The sequence below is a fragment of the Choloepus didactylus genome, chromosome 15, assembly GCF_015220235.1.
Source record: "Choloepus didactylus isolate mChoDid1 chromosome 15, mChoDid1.pri, whole genome shotgun sequence".
Lineage (NCBI taxonomy): Eukaryota > Metazoa > Chordata > Mammalia > Pilosa > Megalonychidae > Choloepus > Choloepus didactylus.
Genome location: NC_051321.1, coordinates 9,616,721 through 9,639,747, shown reverse-complemented (window position 1 = coordinate 9,639,747; position 23,027 = coordinate 9,616,721). Strand labels below are relative to the sequence as shown.

The 23,027-nt window shown below is 45.5% G+C and overlaps 1 protein-coding gene across 1 annotated transcript in view; it reads right to left on the bottom strand.

Annotated features, from left to right (window-relative positions):
• Window positions 1-10,672: 10,672 nt before the first annotated feature.
• Window positions 10,673-23,027, bottom strand: part of CPXM2 (carboxypeptidase X, M14 family member 2) — a 141,951-nt gene continuing 129,596 nt past the window's right edge. The window contains exons 12-14 of the mRNA XM_037804453.1: window positions 21,837-21,976; window positions 19,422-19,521; window positions 10,673-11,900 (exon numbers count right to left, since the gene is read on the bottom strand). Coding sequence (XP_037660381.1) covers window positions 11,647-11,900; window positions 19,422-19,521; window positions 21,837-21,976 — 494 coding nt within the window. The 3' untranslated portion in view covers window positions 10,673-11,646. The remainder of the gene's footprint in view (window positions 11,901-19,421; window positions 19,522-21,836; window positions 21,977-23,027) is intronic.

Genomic DNA, 23,027 nt, shown 5'->3' with positions numbered 1-23,027 from the left:
TTTAGATTCAAGTAACTGCTCACCGAAATAGCCCCTTTCCTTCTCAGCAAGAGGCCCTGCTCCCCACTCTCTCTGTGTTTCTTGGAATTGTTTGCCACCTTTGCTGAGTCCTCCCTGGGCCTGTAGCACACGTGTGGTGAAGCTCAAACACCAACCCAGCAAACCGAGGCCCTACATGAACTGGCCTCCGCCCCTGCCTTTCTCCATCTGATATGTATTTTTTCTTCTCAAATACGAAGTCTTTGAAGTCCTTGTGTATTTTCTCAACTGCAACACATCTCATACGTTGTCGTGGTCTGTTGGATGCTGGGCCAATCTGAAACTGTTATGGCCTCCAGAAGAGCCACGATCTTTTAATCCAATCTTGCTGGATGGAATCTTTTGATTGAATGTTTCCATGGAGATGTGGCCCATCCAACTGTGGGTGAGACCTTTGGATGAGATCATTTCCAAAGAGGTGTGACCATGCCTATCACAAGAAATTAGATCACTAGAGTCCTTAAGAGAGCTGAGAGCCCACACAGACCCAGACACTTGGAGACGCTGGGAGATGCAGACAGAAGGATGTTTGGAGATGCCAAACTAAGTGATGACGCCCAGAGTTTGCCCCGGAGAAGCTGCAAGAGGACTCCCAGACACTTAGAGAGAAATTTCCCAGGAGAGAAGCTAAGAGAGGCAGAAGCCCAGAGACATTCTGGAGAAAGCCATTTTGAAACCAGAACCCAGGAACAAAGGACCAGCAGATGCCAACCATGTGCCTTCCCAGCTGACAGGTGTTCTGGACGCCACTGGCCATTTTTCAGTGAAGGCATCTGCTTGTTTGGACACTTTTATGGCCATCGAACTGTAAATTTGTAACTTAATAAATCCCCTTTATAAAAGTCGATCCATTTCTGGCATATTGCATCTCCAGCAGCTCCAGTGTACCGTAACAGGTATACTCTGAGTCACCTTCCAAATCCAGTTATATGGACACCTTTCTTGCCTGACACCATGCCCCCAAAACATCCCAGAGAACTGACCAGTCTCTGAAGTATGAGTCAAAATACACGTACACGCTTCTGGCTTTCCTGCGGCAAGGTCTTTCCAATCTCTGAGTCCCTAGTGCCCATCAGGGTGGGAGACAGCGCTCAGTAAAGGCTTTTGGCACCAAAGTTAATTTTATGACACGCCTGCATTTAAGGGAACGCGCAGTATATTCCCTGGGGACAGGACACGATAACACCTTCGTGAAAGAGGGAAGATAATTCCACATGCTCGTTGGAATGGCTGGGTTCCATCTCTGTGAAGGCTGCCTTTACATCTCAACCTTAAAGCACCCCAGGGGTGGGGCAGATAATTGGGGTCTTTCCATTTAAGGTCTGTCCCACACTCCCCTATCCTAGCTCCTCCTCATCTTCCCAGGGGCTGAGCTGGTACCTGAATGACCATCACCCAAATAATCATTGGTCTTTGCCTTCCTACTTGACGGGGCTACACTTCAAAGGCAGGAACCCCTGCTCTCTCCCCCTAGTGAGCCCCTGACTCACATCTATGCAAGGGCCAGCTTTTTGGGGAGGTTACACATGAAAGTGAGTGTTCCAGAAGTTACTGGACCCAAGGCTGCCACTGGGGATGGGAAGGGGTGAGTCTGTGACTGGAGAAGCCTCAGCTCTCTGTAAAGCAGTCCTCTGATGCTCTTTCCACTATCATCCTTCCTGGCACAGAGTTCCTTTGAGCCTCTGGGGTGGGATGGAGATGTCTGCCAGGGAAGGCCTTACAACCATCTGAAGCACCAAGCCCCCACCTTGATTCTGAAGGCTCCCTGTGCATTGAAAACACTGTGGGTGTCAGTGCAACAAACCCACAGCGTGAATAGAAAATGGCTCTGAAAACCAAACTGAGGCAGGATGTGGAGGGAACCCCATGGTTGGTAGCACCAAAGACGGAAAAAAGAATTCGCATCCCATTACCTGGGGACTGTATATTCTAAACAAATACTCCGGTGAGCCAAGCAAATGTGTTTGGTTTTTGGTTTGCCCCTTCCGTGCTAAGGGGTTGGGGTGGGGTGAGAGCCTTGCACAGCTCCTCCCGCTCAGCCCCTCACTGTGGGGTGAACGAGGTAACCTTGACCTTCTCCAGCCTCCCTTCCTCATTTGCATAATGGAGCTGGTAAGAACTCCTGGGTTACCATGAGGAACAAATAAAGCAATGAACATGCAAATCCTCTGCAAACTGCAAAGTGCCAAAAAATGAAAGGAAAAAAAAAAAGATTTACATAGTATTCGTTAATAAAAAGAGAGGGAAAAAAAAACTGCAGTTGGTAGAATTGATTTAATAAAGCAGAAGGGCCTCTCATTTCCTTGGTGTTTGTGCTGTGTCCACAGCACACAGGATGACATTTTACCAGCTCCTTTAGGACTACTGAATGATCCTGCATAGTGATCATTGCTGACCCATTTGGATGACCCTGAATCTGAGCAAGATCCAGTGACGTGCTTGGAATAACAAGTGACATTTGGTAGCAAGTGTCAGTCTGAATTCAAGCCCATTTCTCGCTCTTTCCAAGGCCTGAGCCCTTTCCTCTCTACCACCTGATTCAGAACCCACTCCTGCAGAAACAAGCTGCATTTTTGTTAGGGTTTTAGGAGAAACACAAATAATTTAATCCCTAATGAAGTGATTAAGGAAGAAGGCAAGCACTTTGGGAAGCTCATTACTTTTTCTTTTATCTTGTGATGTTCTTTTCTTTTATTTCGAGATGTTCTTTACTTATTAATCAGCTAGAAGGTGTGAAGCAATGTTTTGAAATATCATGCTTATATTCTATGCAAATGCGGAATTTTCCAGGGTCACAGATATGGATTTACCAGAATGAAGGTCCCTACTCAAATGTGTGAATGTAGCAGTACTCACAACTCCTACAAGGCCAGCACACTGGAGCATTTTCATTCTCACTTTATAATACTTTATAATACTTAACAATGGCTGCTGCATTACAAGGTGATAACCAGTGACAGCTTGAGAAAGATCAGAAATGGGAGGCAACTTGGTGAGAATGTTCATAAAGTGCCTCAGTGCATAATTGAACATCTGAAAACCCGAGTTAAAAATACCCTAGTAACAAGGTTGTTCTATTTGTTCACAGTTTAGCGTTTTGGCTTCTGATTTCTAAAGTTCTAAAGCAGAATACATTAGATAAACACATGCAAAAATGTTCCTGTGTTCAGTCTGCTAATGGGTTGGAGATGTTGAGTTTTGCATCAGAGAGACCTGCATTTGAGTTAGGATAAAGTTTTGCCGCATATATCATAAGACCCCCAATAACCGAGGTTGAAACAACATGGATTGGAAATGTCCAGAGAAAGACAATGTAGGACCAATGTGGTGATCCTTTGGTGGGTCTTCAGGCCTCAGGTTTGCCATCGTTAGTGCTTAGTTTCTATGAGGTGAGAATTCACGAGGGCTGCTGGAGTTCCAGCCTTCACGTCTCTGTTCCAGACTGACTGAAGGAGAAAGGAGAAAGAACAAAAAGGCACCCCTTCCCTTTATGGGCACCTTTCTGGAATTCTCACTTACATCTCATTGTCTAGAACATATCAACATGGTGTCACTCCTAGCGACAAGGATCGTTTGGAAATGTAGCTTTTTCCTAGACCATATTGTTTCCCAGAATATACCAAGGGTTCTGTTATTAATGATGAAGAGGATAGTTAAGTAGAATCTTTGAGTGGGTTTCTCAGAAGCAGCTCCTGGGATGAGGATCTGTGTGAAAGGTACTCACTGGGAAGCAAGTACAGGAAACGCTGGAAGGGGGGTCTATCTCTAGATCTTGGGCCAGCAAAGGAGGGAGGCCAAGAAATGATGTGATGGTCAAGCAAAATCCCACCAAGGGTAAACTTGGGTCAATCCCATAGGGGAGCTCTGGGGACAGCATAGGTCACAACTCAGAAATGTTCTGATCCGGGAGTAAGGGAGCTGGAGTATTTATTCTCCTATACCCATCACTCATTTGTGAGGGGATACTCCAGGGGAAATGTATATTCCCATGGACTCTGGGAGGGCAGCTCTACAGTTAGAGAGGCCATGACTGGCTATTAGGAATAAGGTCACCTGGAAACTGTCTTCTGCTTGTTTGTCCAGTTGTCTATTTTGAACTCAAATCAAATAAAGAATTCTGTGCCTACTGGGAAGGAGGACAGCTCTTTGATATTTGGACCTGTGAGTTCTGGTAACCATGGCTGAAAAGTGTGTCTAATTCAGAAAGGGCTGTACCATTCATTGTGTGAGTACATATGTTTTCCTATATCCAGAGACCATTGAAAAATTCAATTGCAAAGTCTCTTAAATTAAAGGAGGTATGTTCTGATTGATTTTAGAGACAAATATTTATAGAAATTAAATTTTTCTAAAATTCTCAGAAAATTGAACTTTTAGTACTTTAAATGGGCTGGAAACTGTATGTGTAAGTATATACACATACACACATACATACACATAAAAATTTACAGAAATTAACTTTGAAACATTTTAAGAATCCATATAATTAAGCTAAATCCTTGGCAAATGAGGTTAGTTTAATAATGTTAATTTCATAAAAACAGCTATATCTTCTGTGATTTCTGTATAATACAAGCTACATTTTATTACTACTAAGTATGTTTTTCCTAAACTTATTTAGGTTTAGTGATCAGGTACACTAACATTATTCCTATTTAATATTCAGGGCTGTGAAATATGTAAAGTATGTTCAACTAAATTGAATCATTATTCTGACAAACTGTATTTCAACTGCAATTATGTTTTTTACTGCCAGCTTAAAGATAATTTACAAGTTAACTTAAAATTTTTGATTGATAATAAAGTGTATTAATTAATGGACAATCATTGACTACCCAGATAATTTCTAAGTAAGATTAACACTGAAACACTGATTACTAAGCATGATTTTGAGTTTATATGCTTTTACTCCTTACTTTTATGTTCTAGAGACAGACTAATATCTTTGGGTCACATCAATGAACATGTTCATTTATGCTACTCTGAGAATGTATATAAGGGATGTATATGGCTGTGAAAAGTTATGTGAATTCACGAGCTCTGCTTGTTTGCTAAAATGCTGGTGGGTGATAGCAGTTCTCAATTCTCCATCCTCCAGTTTGCTCTATGAAATAGAAGATATTTTCTTTGGTTAAAAAATATAATTATTATGTGATTGATAATGCACTAGAAGCAATAGTGATAGAGAAATACAACGGTGCACATGTTTCTATTTTTCAAGGAAAAGAGAAGTTTTGTTCTAAGGCAGCATTTCTCAGTTCTTTTTGGTTTCCAGACACCTTTGCACTCCTAAAATTTATGGAGTACCCCAAACAGTTTCTGTTTGTGTGGGTGATAATTATTGATGCTTACTCTGTTGGAAATAAAAACTGAGAATTTTGTTGAAGATAGCAACAATGAATTCAACACATGTTCATAACATCTTAGTATTACCACTAAATTAGTTTGGACCTTGCAGCCCCTCTGATATCTGTCCTCAATTAGAGTGCCAATTTGCTCCAGAATATGAAAGAGCTAATGAAGAACAAACTTCGGAAGTAAATTTTATTTGCCTTGGCTTATAGCACCTGAATTCAGAAACTCTTGTTGAATCTCCTTATTTTGCATGGTAATACAGGTATTTGCATGGGTTCAATAAAAATCTGCCCTCTTTTTTACGGGATATAATTGGAAAAACTGGTTATGCAACTAATGTCTTGCCTGGAATGTCATATTTGGAAAAGATGCTTATTTAATTTATAATGAGCCACTTGTTTCTTTTAAATAGCTTTATTGAGATAGACATAACATACCATATAATTCACTCATTTAAAGTGTACAATTCCACGGTTTTTAGTATATTCAGGGTTATGCAACCACCACCATTATCAATCATAGAATATTTTCATCACATGAGAAAAGAACCCTGCACCCCTTAGCTATCACCCCTTTACTTCCCATCCTTAGGGAATCACTAATCTGTTTTCTGTCCTATGGATTTGCCTATTCAGGACAGTTCATATAGATGAAACCATACAACACATGCTCCTTTGTAATGGCTCCTTTCACTTAGCATAGTGGTTTCAAGTTTCGTTCACATTGTAGCCTGTATCCATCTGTCAGTCCTTTTCATTGCTGAATAATATACCATTGTTCTAGTTTGCTAATGCTGCCGGAATGCAAAACACCAGAAATGGATTGGCTTTTATAACAGGGGGTTTATTTGGTTACACAGTTACAGTCTCAAGGCCATAAAGTGTTCAAGGGAACACATCAGCAATCAGGTACCTTCACTGGAGGATGGCCAATGGTGTCCGGAAAACCTCTGTTAGCTGGGAAGGCACGTGGCTGGCGTCTGCTCCAAAGTTCTGGTTTCAAAATGGCTTTCTCCCAGGACGTTCTTCCCTAGGCTGCAGTTCCTCAAAAATGTCACTCTTAGTTGCACTTGGGATATTTTTCCTCTCTCAGCTTCTCCAGAGCAAGAGTCTGCTTTCAATGGCCATCTTCAAACTGTCTCTCATCTGCAGCTCCTGTGCTTTCTTCAAAGTGTCCCTCTTGGCTGTAGCAAGCTCACTCCTTCTATCCGATCTTATATAGTGCTCCAGTAATTTAATTCAGACCCACCCTGAATGGACGGGCCAACAGCTCCATGGAAATTATCCAGTCAGAGTCATCACCCAGAGTTGGGTGGGGCGCATCTCCATGGAAACACTCAAAGAATTACAATCTAATTAACACTGATATGTCTGCCCACACAAGATTACATCAAAGATAATGGCGTTTGGGGAACATAATACATTCAAACTGGCACATACCATTGTATGGATACACCACATTTATTTATCCATTCACCAGTAGACAGGTATTGGGTTGTACCCAATTTTTGGCTATTGCAAATAATGCTGCTATGAACATTTGTGTACAAGTTTGTGTGTGGACATTTGTTTTCATTTCTCTTGGGTATGTATCTAGGAGTGGAATTGCTGGGTCATATGGTGACTCTATAACTTAACATGGGGAACTGCCAAACTTTTCTAAAGTGGCTGCACTTTTCTCTAACAATAAGCTATTTTTGTTTCTAGATCATTTGGATCCTGAAAATTCCAAGCATTTAAAATACATTAACATTGAATTCAATCTCACAACCCTAAGAGGAAGCTACGACTGTCTCCGATTTTAGAGATGGGGAAACTAGCAGAGAGACCAGGAAACTTGCTCAAAGCTGCTCAGCTGAGGAGGCGGCACTGGGGTCAAACTGAAACCTGCCCTCAAAGCTCCATCTCTTCCATTGTGACCCCACAGCCCCAGGACAAGCAGTGGCCAGGAGGCCCTTCCCTCCTCTGCAGGGCTAGGGGGTGCCATGGGAAATTTCTCAAGGTTCCAAGGCCTCCTTCTCTTCTCTCTGCTCCAAGGGATTCCTCAATCCCTGTGCAAACCACGTGTTTGTATGAACTGGCAAAAGGCACAGAACTGAATCCTGATGCCCTGGCATCTCTGGGCTTCCCAGGGCTGGAAAGGGATGATGACATGCAAAGGACCCTGGCCTCTGCTGTCCCCGCACCCCCACCCCGGGAGCATGTGCTCCTGACTGGGGTGGGGGGGAAGCCGAGGTGACAGGAAGCCACTCAGAGGACTCACAGTAACGAATGAAATGCATTAAATGCTGAAAGCTGACACTGTAGTCAGTGTTCTACATGGCCAGGAAATTTGTTTCTGTGCCTTTAGGGTGGTCTCTTCTGCTCAGCTCTTCCTTCCCTCACTGCTCAGTAATGCAGGCTTCAGAGAAAATTAAGGGATAGATCAAGATGACAGCTTACAGCATAGCATTTACCTTGAAAAAAATGAAACTAGATGTTCTGGCTACACATAAGACTGCACACACCTTAAGCCTCAGTCTCCTCATCTGAAAAATGGGAAGACTCATAATATTTACCCCAAAGTGCAGCTGTGTGGATTAAGAGAGATGTTGTCCAATGCTGGGAACATAAGACCAGAAGGAAATATAATTAGCTTCTGGTCTACTCCTTAGTGCTTACAACCTACCAGGTGATGGTCTAAATACTTTCCATTGGATGCTTGTGACAGACGTGTGACTAGGTTCATTACTATATCCATTTTAGAGATGAGAAAACAGATTAACAGATGGTACATAATTTGCCCAAGGTTCCGTAGGGAGTAATTGGCAGGGCCAGGACTCGAACCCAGAACTCCTGGCTCCAAGAATGAGGGTAGTAAACACTTTGCCCTAGTGAATGCTATCCAGCATGGTTCATAATTCTGAGTCTGGATCATAAAGCTGAGGTGGGTGAGGTCGACCAGAAGGCTGATTCACAATGACAAACTGACATTTCAGTTGATCTCTACTGTTCAGCCTTGCTCCAAAGACAGACTTGGAGGAGGTTCCAGGAAGTGGCCTTCCCCACAGAGATTGACAAATAGATGAGGCATGGATAGAGCTCGCCACTGAGCAGCTAATGGGCACCGAGCAGAGTCATTATCTTCTTCATGTGTCAGATTTGCTTGTGATAAATTAGGTAATGCAAATGCCTGTGCAGTGCTGGCTCCTGGCGTGCAGGACACTCCGGCTGGGCTACGGGGGATGTGTGCGCTGCACCTCCATGAGTGTCCCAGACAGAAAATCCAAACAGGGCTGGGGGGTCAGCTATGGGGCCAGCTTAATCCGACAGGAAGCTATGATGGCAAAAAAGCATCTGGAGTCAGGTCAAGGAGCTTCTTTGGGGCTTTATCACACACTTAATCAGCTCTTTGCTAACAATTTCAAGTTCATCAAACAAGCGTTCCTATCTTTAGTTTTCTGATTTTTAAAATGGACCCATGGCTTCCAATGCCTCCATCCCTGCTGGAGGTGTGACTCGGACCCAGGAAACAAGCTTTGCAAGCCAAGAGCACAAGTGCCAGGGCTTCAGGAGCTGACAGCAGTTTTCCATGCAGGCCACAGAAAGGGCATTGCCCTGTCGACCTGCTTCTGCCACTGACTGAAACACGACTTGGGACACTTTGTGGCCCTCCCAGGTCCCCATTTTCCTATCTTTAAAGCAAGGGGGTTTGCTAGATTGTAGGCAGAAACACAAGGCATCCCCGTGGGCCACCCCTTGCAACACCCATGGCAAACTAGCTAATCAGTTGCAGCATTCTCTCCCACAGAGCCAGGACTCGACCTCATAATCCTTCTTAACACACAGCTCCCAACAGCTACTACTGATGATTGAGAAACCTGGTTGCCATCCTTGGACTCTACAGACCTGCCATTCTCTTCTGTACACACCAGAGGTATTGAAAGGCTCTTTGGAAAAGAGCTGACTACCCTGAATTCCGAAAGCTCTCTTCTGTTGGAGTCGCTCCTCTACTCAGCCCCTTCCATGGGCTCCCCAAAGCCTACTTAACACAGTGGCCCCTCACCAGGCCCATCAAGCCCTGACCTGTGTCCTGGAGACTACCTCCTACTTGTACTTCTCCCCTGCTGGTCAGCAGAATTCTCTCTCCTGGATCCTGCCTGATGGCTCCACTTGGGCCTCTGCAAATTGCTCTCTCCCCAAAGCACCTCAGCTGGCAGGGACCTGACAGATCCACAGCCTGCAGAGAGAGCTTGGAATGGTTAACCCTTGTGAACCACAGACGTGGTTTATGATTTTTAAATGCTTCACGGTACCATCTACATATCTAATGTTGTGAGGGAAGGGCTTTCCTATGATGGGTTTGGGTGAACGTTGCATAGTCTAATATGTAACTTCCAGCTACATGTAGCTATTGAAACCAATTTAAATTAATTAAAATGATATAACAGTAGACATTCTGTTCCTAAGTTGTAGTAGCCGCATTTCTAGGGCTCAGCAGCCACACATGGCTACCATATTGGACAACACAGCATAGAACATTTCCATCACCACAGGAAGTTCTACAGGGGAGGGTGGCTTTAGAGCAGGGCTCAGCAAACTGTGTCCCAGCCTAAAGGCCGAATCTGGCTGCCTCCTGTTTTTGTAAATAAAGTTTTACTGGAACACGGCCACAGTCATTCATGCATGTTCTGTCTGTGTCTGCTTTGGGGCTTCAATGGCAGAGTTGATCAGTTGCGACAGAGCCATGGGCCCGCAAAGCCTAAAACGTTTACTATTTGCCTCCCTACAGGAAAGGTTTGCCAAGCCCTGGGTTAGTCTGTGGAAAGTTGTCTGAGGATCTTTCCCCTAAAGATGCTCACTGGCTGCTCCAGGAGCAACTACTGGATCCCTTGCGTCTGAATGAGCCTACCAAGTCCATGTCTCTCCCGAGGAGGAGGAGGGAGCATACAGACTGTCAGCCTCCGGGATGAGCTTTCTGGGGAGTAGGATGCTCATCCCCAAGCAGGACAACTTTTGTAGGGAGGCTGGCCTCAGAGAGGCTGTGGGCATGGCTTAGTGTGGCTGGCTTCAGAGAGGCAGTGGGTGTGGCCTAGGGAGGCAGGCCTTAGGGAAGTGGTGGGCGTGGCTCAGACAGGCCGTGGGCGTGGCACTTGTGTAGCCGCAGGTCCACCCAGGGAAGTCACAAACACCACTTACTAGAGGGATCTTACCATTTGCTTTCTTTAAGTTTCTTAATGTTTTTCATTCTTTCCAGGTCAGTGAGGCAGCAACATCAATAAAAAGTCAAGACACACCTGTTTTCTTGCATAGTAATTTAATAACACTTCCAAAACCAATGCTCCACCAAGTTTTTCATCACATTTGGCCTAATTTGGGAGGTCTGGAATTCCACATATCAAAAATACCTCCTGCACTGATGTTAGGCCAACTTCTGGAAGCCTATTCCCATGAAGCAAAGGGTCAGCCACCTCTGGCTCTCTTTTTGAATCCATCTGGCTAAAGAGGAGAACGAGGCTAAATGACCTGATTCCTTAGGAAGGTTGGTGCCCTTGGCTGTCCCCATTGGGGGCTCCCGGGGTCACCAGACCAGCAGGAAGTTTGAGGAGTTCTCTGTGAACCGAGCCTGCCTGTAAGGAGCGCCGTAAGGATGCATGCCAGCTGCCCAGCAATTCCTCTTGAATTATTTCAGCTTCTCTCTCCTTTTATGAGCACAAGCCTTTGTTGCAAAGGAAAATAAACTGATTCAAAAGGCCTCCTGATGCGCACTGGTAACATCTCTATTGTCAAAAGGGTGCGGAATTTATTTGCCCTGGGGTCAGAGAGGATAGATTGTCCTAGAATGCCTGTGAGCGTCTCAAATGGTAACTTTTGGGATAGCAGGGCCCTTAAGAACAACTTGATTTTATCTGAGCAAATTTCAGGTGCATGCAAACCCACTGCACCGATTTCTTTCTGTGCAGCCAGGAGGCTGTGAATGAACAAGCTCACTCCTATTCCCCATTTGACTTGCTGAATTCTCTTACTCCTACCAGCCTTTCTCCGCTGCTCTTTCTGAGTTATTTGGATAAATGGGAATAAAAGAAAGAAAATATCCTAAGCCTTCAGCTCTATCCTTCAGGACCAGCCTGGCAATGCACATATTCTCCAGGTGCTTCCTGAATTACAGAGAAAACAGCAGCGAGCAAGTCAGCTATGGAGCCACTACCAGGGTTGGTGTGATTTGCAAGGTCCAGGCAAGTCGCAAGTGTCGCGAGAATCAGCAGCACCGTCGTCACCAGCGCTGTCGTCTCCCGCGCCCCCGCAGCGGCAGCCGTCTGGCTGGCAGGCTGACAGGCTGCTTCCCAAACTTCTCCATGATCTCTCTAATCCTGGCCAGGTTGGTTTTGCTGAGTGTGAAGTCACACCGAGTGGCCCCCATATCGTAGCCAACCATGCAGTTCTTGGTGGAAGTGGTGAAGCCATCTGCCTTCGCCGTGACTGTGTATTCTCCGGGGTTCAGGAGGCGCCAGTAATCCCCATCGCTGGCTGTGAAAGGAAAACACGGGGGATTTCAGAACGCTTCTCCTCCAAGACGGATACCACCAGCCCTGTCCCAATTCCTCCCTGCCAGCCAGAGCCCCGGGCAGGCAACAGGAAATTCAAGCTCCTGAAGATGAAAATCACCCAGACATTCTGGGAGCCAAGATGCTTCCCTCTTTGGAAGCTGCTGTATGGTTTTTTTTTTCTTTTTTTTTTTTTTTTTAATTCAATTTTGAGATATATTCACATGCCATACAATCATCCAGAGTGTACAATCAGTTGTTCACAGTACCATCATATAGTTGTGCATTCATCACCCCAATCTATTTTTTGAACATTTTCCTTGTACCAGAAAAAGTGAAAATAAGAATAAAAAATAAAAGTAAAAAAGAACACCCAAATCACCTCCCCCCATCCTACCCTATTTTTCATTTAGTTTTTGTCCCCATTTTTCTACTTATCCATCCAAACACTGGATAAAGGGAGTGTGATCCACAAGGCTTTCACAATCACACTGTCACCCCTTGTAAGCTACATTGTTATACAATCATTTTCAAGCATCCAGGCTACTGGGTTGGAGTTTGATAGTTTCAGGTATTTACTTCTAGCTATTCCAATACATTAAAACCTAAAGAGGGTTATCTATATAGTGCATAAGAATGTCCACCAGAGTGACCTCTTGACTCCATTTGGAATCTCTCAGCCACTGAAACTTTATTTCATTTCATTTTGCATCCCCCTTTTGGTCAAGAAGATGTTCTCAATCCCAAGATGTTGGGTCCAGATTCATCCCTGAGAGTCATGTCCCATGTTGCCAGGGAGATTTACACCCCTGGGAGTCAGATCCCACATAGGGGGGAGGGCAGTGAGTTCACCTGTTGAGGTGACTCAGTTAGAGAGAGAGAGGGCCACATCTGAGCAACAGAGGTACTCAGGAAGAGACTCAGGCACAATTATAAGCAGGTTTAGCCTCTTCTTTGCAGTAATGAGCTTCATAAGGGCAAGTTCCACGATAGAGGGCTTGCTGTAATGGTTTTAACAGAAAGGGAAATTGGGGTGTATGCTCCCCACATTGTTCTTACACATGGGCAGAGATGGAGAAATGATCACTGACACTCCTTCATTAGGAGGTGAGAACTGCTAAATGTCATGCCCTGATCACAAAATGCCATCCTGAAAAGTCATTGCTGCTTGGCTTCCTGCCTTCCTTTAGTATGGCTATAAATACAGAATAATGGTTTTTTAAAGGGGTGGGGCACCTCACTTCTGAAAGGAGGAGGAATGGAAGAGAGGGGATGAGCCCCAAGGGCACCTGGGAGGAAGCCCTGGGGTCCACCTGCCTCACTCTGTGACCCAGAGGCCAGAGGGAGACTTGGCGCCTGCCGGAGGACTTACAGGTGGAGTCTGCAGAAGGCAGAGGGGACCTCGAGAACTCAACCCACAGACCCCAGTCCTAGAACCGAGGCTGCGCCCCAGCTTCCCCACAGTTCTACCACTGGTTAATTACCAAATGGGCACCTTGAAGTGTCTCTTGTCCTGCCTTTGTTCTAAGCTAGATCCTTAATGAATAAAGAGGTTTCTAGGCTGTGGTCATACTTTGCAGGGAGCCTTGAACCCTTAGGAATGTGGACACATGAAAGAGACTGTGAGACAGAACAGGAAATCCAGTGGCTTTCACTGAGGATGAAGCGCATGGCAAGCACCGGGCCTGAGCGGCCGAAGCCTCCAAATAACCCCGTGATTTAGGTTGTAGGATTAGTCTCTTCTTCAGGCCACCTCAATGCCCAGAGCAGTTAAGTGTCCTGCACAAGTTCACTCGGCTAGTCAGTCTTCCAGAGCCAGGTTCCGTTCTGCCTCCACAGCCTCCTCTCTATGATGTCTTCATGTCCAGCTTGGTCTAAAGCTTTGGTACCAGGTGAAGAAAAGGCTGAATTTGAAAAAGTGCAAAGTAAACCCTGGGAAAGGATTACTTGCCTAAATAACTGCTCTAGTTTTCTAGGGCATGGAACAACATGGTGTGAGTGTGTGTAATTATACATCTACATATCCATATATAACACTTTTCTTTTAAATTCACATGGCACTCTTTATTCATCTGAGTAATCCTGTCCAATGCCATGAGCTCAGGAGGACACAAGATGTTAGGAAAAATGAAAGAGGCAGGCAGCTGTTTCCCACACTTGCATGCAGTCTGCTACATGGTAAATATGACTCGATATGAGAGGCCCATAAAGGTGGGGGGTGGGGGGCTCCTGGTGTTTCTCAGTGCTGGGCCCTGTGGCTTCTTCTATTGGAAATGCAAGGTTTTCAATGAAATAAAATGCCATTTCATGGCTTCTCAGAAGGCAAGAGCCACATCAAGCAGCCTTTATCTTGGAATCAGATGGCTCAAGCGTCATGACACAGCTCACCTTTGAGACATCCTCTGGGCTCCCGAATTCCTGGGCCAACCTGGACTGAGCCAAGTCCCTGCTGCATGTCAAATGTCCTCTTGCTTACCCATGCTTTCAGCTAGACTCTGCCATCCTTCAGAGCACACACTGCCTCCTTTTTCCTTGGCCCGAGTTAAAAGTTGGAGGCTCCTTAGGAATCTGTTTTTTAATCTTTGTCACTTGACAGCGTGCCTCCCATAGTATGTCCTCAGTTAGTGTTGGTTAAAATTAAATGGGAGGAACAGAAATGAGTGCCTATGAAACCAAATGTCTTACTAGCACGAGAAGGGGCCCATGCTAAGTCAACCCTGATGAGGGTGCCTTCTCCTTATAAATGTCTGACAAAGGGCATTAAGGCCAAAGACCTGCCACCTGCCAAAGGTAGTCCTGTTCCACTAGGGCCCCTGGAGGGGAGACCGCTTGGTGGCAGCAGTTTGAAACAATGCAGGGAAGGGACAGCCAGTTTCTCACCGAGGGAGACACTCCGTGAGCTGAGGAGTGAAACAAACCCATAATTAACGTACACTTATTAGATTGGTCCAAATGTATATCATAAGAACCTTTTGTGATTTCCTCCCTCTCCCCCAAATTAGGAAGGGCCACCCTCCTGCCCTCTGCCCCAAGCCGTCCTCTACACGGTCTCCTCCTCCACATGTCATGGCACCCACCCCTTGACCTACCCTTGCAGCACAGTCACATGGGCAATAAGAAATCCAAACTCCCCAGCTGGGCCCTTGCCAACATAGCCTCCATCCCCCTCGCCCAGTACAAATCCCGCATCCCTGTGCCCCAGCCACATGGTGGTTTCATCAACTGGCCTCACACATTCTCACAACTCTGGGCCTTTGCATACGCTGTTCCCACTGCTGTTCCCCGATGCCTGTGCTGCATCAGCTCTCTTTCATCCTTTGAAAACTCAGACCCTAAGCTCTATTTACAGGCTTAGAGTTTGTGTTTCTTTTTAATCGTGAAACCTGCCTTTTGTAATTTAAAAGCAATCTGTTCTGTTCCTATGCTCATGGTAAGTAAGCCTTTGAAGAAACTCCAGATACAACTTACTTGGTCATGATGGTGAGGTTCCTGTGTAAACTTGGCCCGATGACAGTGCCCAGTTGTCTGGTCCAGCAAGCACTGGCCTAACTGCTACTGTGAGGACATTTTGTTGACTTACATCATCCATAAGTTGATTGCATCTATGGCTGGTTACATCTATAATCAACTAAGGGGAGCGTCTTCTGCAATGAGACATGTTTAAAGGGAGAAGTGATGACTTTAGCAGTCAGAAGAGAGAACCTTCATCTCTCCTTCAGCCAGCCAGCCTCTCCTGGGGAATTCATAGAAAACCTTCATGGGAGTTGCCAGCTTACAGACTGTCCTTTGGAATTTGGACTTGTGCATCCCCACAGTTGTGAGAGACACTTTTATAAAATCTCATACTATTTACAGATATTTCCTGCTAGTTCTGTTTCCCTAAAGAACCCTGAGCAATGAAGAGAAATAGACAAGCAGGTGGAGGTGATGTTCTTGATGATTCATCACACTCAGACAAGGGTTGAGCGCTTGGAACAAACCCAAACTCGAGACAGGATTCCATGAGCACATGAGTGGGGGGCCCTGCAGGCCCCTCCCAGACATTGCACTCACCCTTTGCCCACCACACTCCAGCCACATGGAGTTTATTTTTGTTCCTTGACTCCTGCCTCAGAACTTTTGTAATTACTGTTCTCTCCTGCTGCAATGCTGTTCCCTATTCTTCTAAGCTCAGGGAGGGAAGCTTCTTTGGCTACCCAGTATGACATACCCCTGCCCCACCTCCCTGTTTCTAGCATATCACCTGGTTTATTTCTTTCTTGGCACTGATCACTGACTGCAATGAAGTTTTTTTTATTTTCCTTCACTACAATATATACCCTTTGAGGTCGGAGGCCATACTTTGCTTGTTCACTGCAGGATCCTAGCTTGGCCCACAATGTTAACAGAATGAATGAAATGACCAGAAGTTCGTTTAGGTTCACAGCACCAGAACAAGGGGTTGTCAGCTGTGGAATCTGGAAGTTTCCTTTTCTGTAACACAGACATGCTAATTCTCTCATCTGCCTGGCAGGGCACCCTCTCCCCTGGACATTCCCGGATGGGCATTTCCTACGTTTGTCCATGAGTGTCTCCTTATCGTTGCGTCCACCTCTGACCACCAGGGAAAGGCTGGGCTCCATCCACACTATGAAATGCAGGGGCACCGATGGGGTTACTGTCCTTCTGAGCTGCCAGGTCTGCATCCAAGGGGAGTATCCCAGGAGGCCGTGGCAGGAGGCCAAGCACAGTGGACATCGCTCAGCCTTTAGAGGGAAGGGGTGACCCAAACCCAGGAGCAGGTGAACTTGGTTGAACAATGTCCACACAGAACCTCAGAACACGATCTTGTTTGGAAACAGGGCCCTGGCAGGTGTATTGAGTTAAGATGAGTCTTACTGGATGAGGTGGGTCCTCAATCCAGTGTTAAGTGTCCTTATAAGAAGAGAAAACAGACACCCAGATGGACATGGAGGGAAAGTGCCACGTGACAGCAGAGGCAGAGAGTGGAGTGATGATGCATCCACAAGGAACGCCCAGGGATGCTGGAAGGCTCCAGAAGCTGGAAGAAGCCAGGACAGACCCTCCTTTCAGAGGGAGCACGACCCTGCAAGTACCCCAATTTCAGACTTCTGGGCCCCAGAACTGAGAGAGAATAAATTTCCGTTGTTTTAAGCCACCCAGTTTGTGGTACTTTGTTACAGCAGCTGAAGGAAAGTAACACAGCAGGGCCGGTTGACATCCACTGAACAAAACAATCACGCGGAGCCTGGAGCTGCAGTCTGCTGTTAGCTGACATCCTCACATGCTTTTCAAAAGCATTCTTGCTAGCTTCCCTCCCTGTGGAATTCCATTTACAATTTCTGTTTATTTTATGCAGAAGCTCTCCTGAAATAAAGCTTGTCAGATCATAGAAGCTCAGACAGAAATAAAATAATTTCAGAGCTTATGTTGAACTCTGAAAGATGCTGAAACATAAAATAAAGAGCCATGCCAAGAGCCAAGTATGGAACTCATCTGTCTTGAGAATACACTGGGAAATTATTTATAGACGGGAAAAAACAAAGGGAGAAAGAAATGCATTGCCCATCAAAACTGTCTCCTTGATTACAGGGGCTTGAATTCAGACCCATTAGGCAAAGTATTCTCATCTCGGCTTATGGGCCCAAGGGCCTTTTTATCTCCCTCTCAGTTTTAAAACCCCCCGTTTTCTTACATTGCATACAAGGCACTAAATAGTCCAAGGAATGTTCCAGGCTACTTTGTGAATCACTTTATTTTTATAAAGTAGTTCATGAGCAATGTTTAAAATAACAGTCCTATAAAAAACCAGATCAAACAGTCTGTCTTCCTTACTTTCTTTTTCTTTCCAGGATCTTTCAATTTTGTGCGTATGAAATAATTTCACACCTACAGGACAGTTGCAAAAAACTAACATAAACCTGATACAGAGAACTCCAACACTCCTCCACCCCCACCCAAATACTCAGATCCACTGATTTTAAAATTTGCCACATTGAGCATACCATTCTTTTTCCTATCTATCTATCTATCCATCCATCCATCTATCCATCCATCTCTCTATCCATGTATCTATATCCTAAATACTTTAGTGTAGGTTATATACATCAAGCTCCTTGAATACTTAAACTACCATGTTCATTTCCTAAGAACAAGGGTATTTATTTACACAACCATCTTAAGTGCAATTAATCAAATTCAAGAAATTCTCTCTTTTTAATGATTGCCAGCACCCTGCATGGTCTCTGGCCCATCATAGGTATGCAATCTGCATCTGTTGAATTAATGAATGAGTACATGAATGAAGGAATGAATGAATGAGTGGATTCCCATAAGAGGCTGCTGTGTGCAAACTACCATGCTACACAATGTGAAACCTCACAGACTGTGGTTAGGCAAGCCTCATGGATGGGTGATAGGAATATGCAGAAAATACCATTGTGTGAAGAGACAGGTAGCTGAATGGTAAGCAGGCAATTCGTGGAATTACGTGGCTGTCTACTCTTTTGCAACATTGCAGATTCATGCCATGCAAGCAGATGGCAATTGGCCTGCTACACCAGGGGTGTCAGCAGGGCAGGCAGCCTGGTGCTGGAGAGCACATGGGTGGGGGCTGATCCCAGACTCACCCCATCCTCATGTTCCAGAGTCTCCACTTCCTTGTAGGTCAAATGGGATAATAATTCCTGCTATAGCTCCTTGACATCTTGTTGGGGGGACTAGGGCTGTTAGCACTTGTGAACTGTTTGCAGAGAAATGCCCCTCCCCACCGACCTCCTAATGATGGTGTGAATTACGCTGGGGGTCAGAAGCCTTGGCTCAAACCCCAGCTCAGCCACTCACTGTGTCATCTCGGAAGCACCATGCTATGTCCATTCATTCATTCATTCATTCAAATTCACTCCATTCATTTAACAGATGACTGAGCACCTACCAAATGCCAGGCAGTGAGTGAGCTTGTAATGTATCAACAAATAAAACAGTCTAAGATCCCTGCCCTCATAGCAGAGGGGGCAGAAACAAACAATAGAACGTCAGTGTATTATATAAATGCGGGGGGAGCGAGAAGGGCCTTGGCGAGCCATGACGGCTGGCCTGCAGCACACCCCCACCCCCACCTACAACCTCTCCCTCTTCTGGGCAGCCTTCCTCCCACCCACCCCGTGACCCCGGGCATGGCGTCTTCTGCCTGGTCTGGGAGCTAAGATGCCTGCATATGCAGCACCGCCAGAGAGAGGGCTGCCTCTTAGGCTTCCCAGAAGCTCCCACCGCACCCGGAAGTTGGTGGCTGCTCCATGCCCATCCCGGGAGGGGACAGAGAAGCCAGAAAGCTCAGGTTGAAAACCTCACTTTCAAGGGTCTCTGGAAAATTAGAGGAAAGACACCATCAATTTGTTCTGCCGAGGAAGTTGGTGGCATCAAGTCCTGGTTTTAATCCAAGTAAAACACGTCAAGAAAACGGGTGCTTCTTTCTGAGAGATGGTTTCTATCTGTCCACAGTTACCTGTCCGGATGTCGTGGTTCACACCGTCCACAGAGATAATGGCGTTTGGAATCCCTTTCCCATGCGAGTCTCTCACCAGGCCCTTGATGCCGCGATGCACCTGCCCAGCACAGAGAGGAGGAGGAGGGTGAGGCCACCGGCTCACACTGCATACAAGCAGCACAGCCAAGCAGGCCATAAACCAGTGTCGGCCCGGGCCCCACCGACTGCCCACGGTGCCACGGCCGGCTCAGAGGCCTGCCCGGCTTCCTGTGGGTCTGGTGCGGGAAGTTCCCCAGCCTTCCTTTAGGGTCCAGGTACCAGAAGACCCTACCTAATATGGAACTTGGAACAAACTACCCCAGAGGTTTAAAGAACACGAGGACCTGAGATGGACCATAAAAACCCATCCACTGAAAATGGAATTTAACATTTTTAAGAATGCACAGGCATATACCCAGAAGATCTGAAAGCCGTGAGATGAACAGACATCTGCACACTGATGTTCACAGCAGCAATATTCACAATTGCCAAGAGATGGAAACAATCCAAATGCCCTTCAACAGATGAGTGGATAAACAAAATGTGATACATACACACGATGGAATACTACGCGGCACTAAGAAGGAATGAGGTCATGAAACATATGACAACATGGATGAACCTTGAAGACACAATGCTGAGTGAAATAAGCCAGGCACAAACAGAGAAATATTATATGCTACCACTAATGTGAGCACTGTGAAAAATGTGAAATAAATGGTTTATATTGTAGAATTGTAAGGGACCTGGTAATAGACAGCAACTAGTAAAGGGGGAATGATAACCTAACAAGAACAGGTAAGCTATGAAGGGTAAACTTAATGTTATGGGAATGCTTAGGAATGACTATGGCTTGTTAATTTGAGGGGCTATGGTAGGAACACATTGGAAGCAATGTAGTTATTTTAGGTTATTTGTTTTTCTTATTCCTTTGGTTATGGTTTGTTAATTTTCATGGGGTAGGGTAGGAACATGTTGGAAGCAACGTAGTTATTTTAGGTTATTTGTTTTTCTTATTCCTTTGTTTTGGTTTTGTTTGAAGTGTTTTTTATTGTTTGTTTTTTAATTTTTTGATTAATAAAGTTAAAAAAGAGAATGCACAGGCACATTTATTTTGATTCTCCTGAACTATACAGACTAATGACTTAAGAGTCAAAGAGGCCACCCTATAATCACAAATCAGTTTACAGGGCCCTTCTGCTGATCAGCTGAGTCATAACTCACAATAATTCTGAACCTTGTGCCTCAGTTTCCCCTTCTGTAAAATCATGAGACAATTCAAGGTGACTTAACCAACATTTTCAATTACATATACATATTCTTTATACATATTACTATGCCTGGACCTTTGAGCCACAGAGGCACTCTGGCAACATCGGAATTGCAACTTAAGAATGATTTGATTGCTAGAGCCAAGGCTGTCTCCCTTTTCCTATGTGCAAATGAAGAAGCACCTTCTCTCACGGAGTGGCGCTCCAGGGTAGTGAAAGAAAGTGTGCTTGTGGCTTCGCAAGACGGAAGAGCAAGGTCACACCCATTCCATGCCAGGGAGGCTCATGGTCTGTACTGGACCTCCCGGGACCCTCGCTGGGAAGATCCAGATGCAATCCCGGGTGCAGCCACAGCGTCCTGGGAGCTGGCAGTCCCAGACATCTGCTGAATGATTCTCAGACTCACCTCCAACATCCACAGAGGAAGGACAACCTCCGTGTACAGCTCAGACCTTCTAGGTAGTCACATAACTCGTACTTACAAATGGCGGGAGCCGTGAAAGTCCAATGTTTGTTTTTGTTTATTCCTCTGAATTCTGGTTAGTATGTGCCTTAAAGGGGCATTGCTATTATTTGGTTAGTTTTAGCACTAAAGCTAAAACATGTTCAATCATTAATGCTACACGATGGGGGTGTCCTTGAGAGGGTGAAGAAGAGAAGCCTGTGAGCTTCCTGGTGAGTGAAGCTGGGGACTCCCAGCAGGCCCCCCGCACAGCAGGATCTCAGTGGCACTTGTTTAAACTGTCCTGAGCGGCTCACTCTCACCACGTACAGCTTGATTCGAAAGGCCTGGACTGGGGCCTGGGGTGTTGATTCTATCTCCAACAAGTACCCCAATTGGGACAGATCTCACCTCCGCCCACAGAGCAACCTCCCAGAACCCTGGAACTACTTTCACCTGCACAAGCCAGTGCATGTGATCAACACTTATTGAGCTCACTTTTGGGGGGCCTAATAAAGTCTAACCCAACAATGGTTTCAGCACTTTTCTGTGGTTGACCCAGGATGATGGCCGAGGTCTAAGGGGCCTCTTTGATCGCAGGCTTCCAGCCACTGAACGGCGTTGTCCTCGGCTCACCCCCAATACCCACCCCTCCACCCCCGCCATCTTCCCAGGCCCTACCTGTTCCATGAACACGATCAGGGACTCCCTGTTATTCTCCCACTCCTCGGGCAGCTCGCTCTCGTGCGGGTATTTGTCACAGCCCACGTAGATGGACAGTTCGAAGCAGTTTGTGTGAAGGTAGCTGAAATCGTTCAGACCTGCCAATCAACGGAACGACGATTTAACCAAACCACGCTCAAAGTGGCACTGGGGAGGGGGCAGGAACTTTCATGGACGCAACTCAGAAGACTTCACTTCAGCAAAGCGTTGTCGAGGATCCACTATGGACAAAATTTACATTAGAGCAAATGTGGATGTGTTGGGGGAAGGGGGTCAAAAGAGAGAAGATCCAGCTGGAACGGCTCATGGACAAGACAGACACCAGGACATCTTTGGCAACAAGAGGACTGAGGCGAGTGCTTTTTACATAAAATACAGTTTTTACACTATTAAACTCAGTTTAACATGCTACTTTCAAATGAAAGCATCAATTAACACTATGAATTTTAAGGGTTTAATTCAATTTTTCTCTATAGTTATGACCTCAACTATAGCTCTATAATAATCTATTATAATCCATAAGAATAGCTCTCTGGATCACCATTCCTTGAAGGCCTGGCATCAGCAAGATGTGTTCTAAGCACTCTGCATCCATTAGGGCCATTTAATCTTCACCACAAACCCAGCAGAGAAAGGGAACACGTCACAATTTTACACATAAGACAATTTGAGGCTGAGAACGGTAAGAAATGCATCTGGGATCATGTCTCAGGAAAGGGCCAAGATCAGGGTTTGAGGGTGACGCCAAGTCTCTGCTTTTATCTACAGCCAGAGCATCTCTGCTTTAGACCGCAAAGCAAATGCAATCACCCATAAATCCAGAAAGCAGACAAACCTTCCGCTTCCTAGCATGACTGCAGCAGGACATGAAGCAGCCAGCTGACCCATGCTTGGTATTTGTATTTGCTAAATGAACAGATGAAAGCTGGATGATCTAAAGTACTCATGGCTTCCTTCCCAACATTTACTTTATTTTATTTTAATTTTTTGGAGAGCAGGATGATTCACAAGGACAGGCCATGGCTGTGTTCACATGATTTCTGGAGAGCAGTCACCCAGGCTCCACTGCCAAGGCAGTGTTAAACAGTATTGAAACTAAGTTGAATACAGCATTCTTTCACTTCTATGTGTTTTTCCTGGGCTAAAAAA